At 59.9% G+C, this 6,000-nt stretch overlaps 1 protein-coding gene across 1 annotated transcript in view; it reads left to right on the top strand.

Moving 5' to 3' along the window:
* Window positions 1–3,596: 3,596 nt before the first annotated feature.
* The window catches only part of Klf13 (Kruppel like factor 13), a 49,915-nt gene continuing 47,511 nt past the window's right edge, over window positions 3,597–6,000 (top strand). Inside the window, exon 1 of the mRNA XM_036188918.1 lies at window positions 3,597–4,690. Coding sequence (XP_036044811.1) covers window positions 4,111–4,690 — 580 coding nt within the window. The 5' untranslated portion in view covers window positions 3,597–4,110. The remainder of the gene's footprint in view (window positions 4,691–6,000) is intronic.

Raw genomic sequence — 6,000 nt, 5'->3', positions numbered from 1 at the left:
GCTAGAAGGTACTTCAGCTTCAAGAAGCCCATTGTTCTGACTTGTGTTTGTATATGAACTATAGCCAACATGAGACCACTTTCCCTGATATTCAGAAATTCAAGGGTGATAAGACAAAGTGTGAAGATCTTCTCTCAAGCCCTTGCTCTCCATGGCCTTCCCAGCATATGGTCTCCAATTCTCAAGACCTTCTTTGAACTGATTCATCAAGGATTTTCTCTAACTACCATGTCAGGGTTCCTATAAACTGATCAAAGCATTTTCTGGTTGATTCTCTAATTAACATTTTCCCCCTTCTCTTCTTTCCATTTTATGCTGTTGTGAATTCTTCCTGGTTAGTGCTCTCTCCCAGTCTTTCCCTGAAGACTTGGTCATTTATATGCTGGCTACTTTCTTTTAAAGCTCCAAGAACTCTTTCTTTCGCTCCCTACTGTTTCTTCACACATATTTCCCTTTTGCAGATTGTGGTATCCTTTTCCATTTCTCTATGAACAATATTGGTAGTTTTGTTGATGTTTACCTCTCTCTACATGGCTTGTTTCCTACAGCTTACTTAAAAAAAAAAAAAAAAACAAACAGCAAAGCAAACCAAAAACCTCATGAGGTTTTGCATTTCCTGATGCAGACTTTCTTGACATGTCGGCTCAGCGGCTCACTCCTGTTTGCCTGGGAAAGATTGAGATGTATCAGAAGTTCAGTGCCAAGTGGCACCTTCCAGTGTGGCCTTCTGTGTAGTATGCTAATTGGACACTTGAGCAGCTAGGGATGGGAAAATGTGCTAATGATTCCCTTTGCCCTGGCTTGCTCAGCCCCAAAGCCTCTCCTAGGCTCCTGGTTCCCGCTCCATGAAACCCCTGAAAAGGGCTTATAGATGTCAGTAGACACGTGTGCACTTGACCCTGATCCCAGCATTGCTTCATTGCTTCTGCCACTCTGTTAGAGGAATCTTTATCTCCATTAGATGGATGCAGCCCTCCCCCCTCAGGAAGAGGAAGGGGCATCTGCAAGTCTGCACAGGGCTAGCAGGGGCTCTGAGCCTCTCTGGGAACAGACTCTTGTGCAATAATTCTTCCTCCAAGTCCCTTTGCCGTCCATTTCCAGAGGTGCCCAGTGCCACTAATTGTGAACCTTGTGGGGAAACTTTCCTTCTTATTTCAGGCTTCCATTTTATTGGGTCTGTGGGGGACTTTTTAGCATTATGACTGCTGCTGCTTCCTCTCCTGTGCATTTTTGTCTTATAGTTGAGATTTTTGTTTCTTGGTTTTTCAAGACAGGGTTTCTCTGTGTAGCTTTGGAGCCTGTCCTGGACTAGCTCTGTAGCCCAGGCTGGCCTCGAACTCACAGGGATCCGCCTGCCTCTGCCTCCCGAGTGCTGGGATTACAGGCGTGCGCCACCACCGCCCGGCACTTATAGTTGAGATTTTTGTCTTACAGTTGAGGTTGTTTCAGAGGCTCCAATCAACTGAGACCTTCACCCCAAAACCTCACCCATCTCTAGTCTCTTCATGGCCCATTTGCTCTCACTTGGTCCATCTGATCTGCCCCCCTCACCCCCCATTTCCAGCCAAAGGAACTATCCCTACTCTCACCTACGTAATGCCATTGTTGTCAAAGTCCTCCTAGCAAGGAAACATGGAACCATACAATGAGTGTTCACCGGAGAGCAGAACTGTAACCCTAAGATATTTCCATCTGGGCTCGGGACAAGGAAGACCAGGCTTGAGGCCCCAGTCATTAAGTTCTTGGTGAGTGAACTAACTGTTCAGAAATCACTTGAGGTGCTGACTGTTGTACCTAAAATGCCTGTGGGCTCAGGGGAAACCCTTCGGGGGGCCACCATCAAAAGTAGGTTTGGATGGGGTACATCAGGGTAGTGGTCCATTGACTCAGGCTACCATAGAAGCCTGTGACATAGGAGTCCGAAGCCTAGAATAGTGCATGTCCTAGGAAGGTTCCCCAGTGCAGGCAGAGCCCACGAGGACAGCACAAGTGACTGCTGAATCCCCCTGGCTACAGAGGGTCAGGAAGGAACACATGGCCAGAAAGGCAGTGTAGGGGCCAGCTCTTTCCCAATGAAATGACTGTCTGTGGCATGTGGTGGGAACACAGGAACATTCTGAGTCATCACTTGGTCAGGACACAGTCTCTTAAATGTCATCAACACAATCTGCCTGGAACACAGATGACTACTTTCCGCCAAGTCGAGACCCTCCTACGGAGCCTTGATCCAGCTTCTCCACCAGATATTGGCCCGATGGTGAGGAAATTGAGGGTGTGTGTTAGCACTCAGGGGTGTTCAGATGTTAACATAAATTTCACAACTGAAAATTCCAAATTGCTCAGTTTCCCATGATTAACAGAAGTCAAGGCTCTCAATTAATTTGGCGGGGAACTTGAAGTCAGAACCATGGTTCTTAATTTTGCCAGTGAGATGATCGCCCCTGCTTTAGTCCACTAGGGTGAACCCCGACTTGCTGGTGGCTGACTTGTTTCAAGGCATCACCCACAATGAAAAGCTGAGGCTGCTGACCCTGTTCTCACAGGTCGGAGGCCAGCTGCGACCAGAGTCCTGAAAAGTACATTAAGATTGGTTCAAAGGAAGCTATGGTTTCTCTGATGATGGCCTAGTGTGTTTGGAGAGAAAGACTATGAACGTGTGTTGTCTAGACTCTAGAGCAAGGTGGCCTGGTTGGAAGGCCCCGCCGGCGGGGCGCAGCAGAGCATTTCCTTTAGAGGCCCAGACAGTGGATGGGTGGGGCGCCCTGGGCGGGGTCCTCGCAGCTAGTGGTGTTTGAAGCCTCCACGACCGCGGTGGGAGAGGGGCGGCTTGGAGAAGTTGGCAGCAGGCCTAGGGCAGGAAGGGGGAGGAAGGGGCCCCATGTTCCCGGAGCAGCCGCGACCGCAGCCCAGCACGTAGCTCACTCTCTCAGCACTGGCAATGGTGGGCCCTGCACCAGCCAGGTTAACATAGGCTCAAGGGCAGCGCGGCCGCGCGGGGGCGGGGCGGCCCGGGTGGTGACTTGGCTCTCGCCAGGACTGCACCGAGGACCGGAGCTCAATGGGGCAGGGTGTGGAGGTGGCCGGAGGATGCAATACAAGCCCGGCCACCCGAGAACTCCGCTGCGGTGGAGTGAGGAGAGGCAGTGTCCCGCCCATAGGCAAGGCCGGCTGCCTAGGTCCCGCTGAGACGGATACGCCACCTCGCCCGCGCTCCCAGCGGGCGGAGCGACCACAGGGTGCCCTCCCCAGCGTTGCCATCCTCGCGCCACCCACGGCTGCCTGCGCACAAAAGCTCCGGCACGGAAAGGCCCGGCGGGGTTCCCACTGCGGGAGGCACGCGCCCTAGCCTTGCGCCGCTACACCGCGGCCCGCCACCCTCGGACGTCGTGCGTCACCGTGCCCCGCGCTGGGCTCCGATTTCCGCCCCTCCTCCTGCCGGTCCAGGGACACGCCCACTGGCGCGCTCAGGTCCCGCGGCCAGTAGAGCCTTCTGGAGGCCCGGATTGGCCAGATAGAGTACTCCAGAGCCAATGATGTTCGCGAATGCCACTAGCCACGCCCCTCCCAGGGCGCGGGCGCGCGACCGCACCGTCCCTCTGGTGCGCGCTCCAGGCTCCCCGCCCCCTTCGTGCGCGCAGCTCCCTGCGGCCGCTGCCGCCTGTAACCTGCGCCGCCAGGATGTGGCTGGGGGCTGACGTCGGGTCCAGATGTGGCCCCGGCCCCGCCCACCCCCGGGGCCGGTCCGCCCACACCGAGCCGCGGCGCGCACGGAGGCTGTCCCGCCTGCCACAATGCACGGTGGAACTGCGACCGCAACTTGCAGGGGTCGTGCCTAACATCGCCGCTCGACATCCGTAAGACAAGCCGGCCTTGACGCCGCACGCGGACCCTCCTCGTTGGAGCCCCCCATGCGCTCACCCTCCAGTACCCGGCCAGGCGGACGCGGAGCCGCGCGGGTGACGGCAGAAGCGGCTGCGCGCCCAGCCTAGCCCAGCCCAGCCGGAGAAGAGGGCGCGCCGCGCCCCCGCCCCCCGCCGCTCTCCGGAGGCCGTGGGTGCGGATGCGCCGCTGACGACTCCTGCGAGAGCACCGCGCGCCCGAGCCCGCAGCATGGCAGCCGCCGCCTATGTGGATCACTTTGCCGCCGAGTGCCTCGTGTCTATGTCCAGCCGCGCAGTCGTGCACGAGCCGCGGGAAGGGACTGAGCCCCGGCCCGAGGGCGCGGCCGCCGCCGCCCCCACACTGCCCCGTGTTGACGAGCGCCGCGACGGCAAGGACAGCGCCTCGCTTTTCGTGGTGGCGCGGATCCTAGCGGACCTCAACCAGCAGGCGCCCGCGCCCGCCCCCGCGGAACGCAGAGAAGGGGCCGCTGCGCGCAAGGCGAGGACCCCCTGCCGCCTACCGCCCGCGCCCCCAGCACCGCCGCCCGCCCCAGAGCCCGCCTCCCCGGGACAAGCCGGCGCGCCGGCCGCGCCCCCCAGCCCCGCGTGGAGCGAGCCCGAGGCGGCACTGGAGCCGGAGCCGGGCCCCGCGGGGAGCGGCGAGCCCGGCCTCAGACAAAGGGGTCGGCGGGGCCGGAGTCGCGCCGACCTCGAGTCCCCGCAGAGGAAGCACAAGTGCCACTACGCGGGCTGCGAGAAAGTTTACGGGAAATCTTCGCACCTCAAGGCGCACCTGAGAACTCACACAGGTCAGTGGGGCGGCCGGAACGCCGCGAACGAGCGGACTAGGGACTGCTCGGGGGGCCGGCCACGCCCCCAGAGCTCTTGGCCCAGCGCTAGAGGGGCTGGGGGGGGGCGGGGAGCCGGGAGCTGTGGGCGATCGCGGCCGCGCCCCTGCCCTGGCGCTCCGGCCTCGCGTGACGCTGGCCGGGGCGCTTGGAGCCGGCGCCTTCTCGGCGACCGCGCCCCCATCGGGCACGCCCCCTCCCGGGTTCTTGGGGCGGGGCCGCGGGGTAGATGTCGTCATCCGGGCTGCGGGCGGCGCGGGCAGGTGCGCTCGAGGTGGTTGGGGGGGGCGGTCGGCGCACCCCGATTGGGGCGTGGGTGCTCCCGGGGCTGGAGCCTCGCCATCCCCCTCCCCAGGCCTCCGGGCGCGCTCTGGCTAGGGAGGGGCCGGCCCCGGCGGGCGAAGTTCACCCGGGGACAGAGATCCCTTCAGCCACTCGGCACATTCTTCGCTCTCTTCTTCCTGTAATTTTTCCAGCGCTCTAAGGTTTAATTTGTCGCAACCCGACCCAGCGGCGGCGGCCAGCGCCGCGGGGGGCGGTCCCAGTCCTCGCTCCCCACCCGCAGCTCTTTGTAGGAGCCCCAGCCCATCCGGCCGGCGGGGGCGCGCCCGGCCGCAGGGGGCTGCTCCGCTTTCTCTAGGAAGGCGCGCTCTGTTGACTGCCCTTTCTGGCCCAACTTTCACCTGCTCCTGGGCTGGGTGCAGGCAGGTGGCACCTGTACCAGGACGGCCCGCCTGAGCCTGCAACCTCGGGTGGCGTAGGGTCACTCGCTTCTGTGGTTTCCGGGCACCGCGTCGCAGCGCTCGGGCCCGACACTTGGTAGTTAATTCGTACATGGAAGCCCCCCCCCCCCACCTTGTTTTTGGTTTTTAACACAGCGGTGCAAACATTTCGTTGTATTTCCTTTGAGCTCACGGAAACTTCTGTAATCCTGAACTCTTTTTACAGCTTTGAGGCAAGTTCACTACAAAACACTTAGTTGCGTTGCTTTGTGACTAGGGGCTGTACTTTTTTTTGTTGTTGCTAAAACAGTTAAGTGGCGGCTGACCGAAAAGCACAGGAAGACACTGAAGCCGTGGAGGCTAGAGCTCAAGGCCTTTCTGCCCGTTCGTAATGGGGCGTGCCCGAGCTCTGCCGGTTTCTAGGCTAGGGGTTCTCAGGCGAACTTTTCCCGCAGAGGCGGGGTTGGGGGGTGGCTCTAACCCTTTGCTGTGGCCTCCCAAACCGCGTGGCAGGTGATGGGGTTGAGTGAAGGCCGGGCCATCTCCAGG

Source organism: Onychomys torridus, chromosome 1 (genome assembly GCF_903995425.1).
Source record: "Onychomys torridus chromosome 1, mOncTor1.1, whole genome shotgun sequence".
NCBI classification, from domain to species: Eukaryota; Metazoa; Chordata; class Mammalia; order Rodentia; family Cricetidae; genus Onychomys; species Onychomys torridus.
This window is presented reverse-complemented; position numbering and strand designations above follow the sequence as displayed.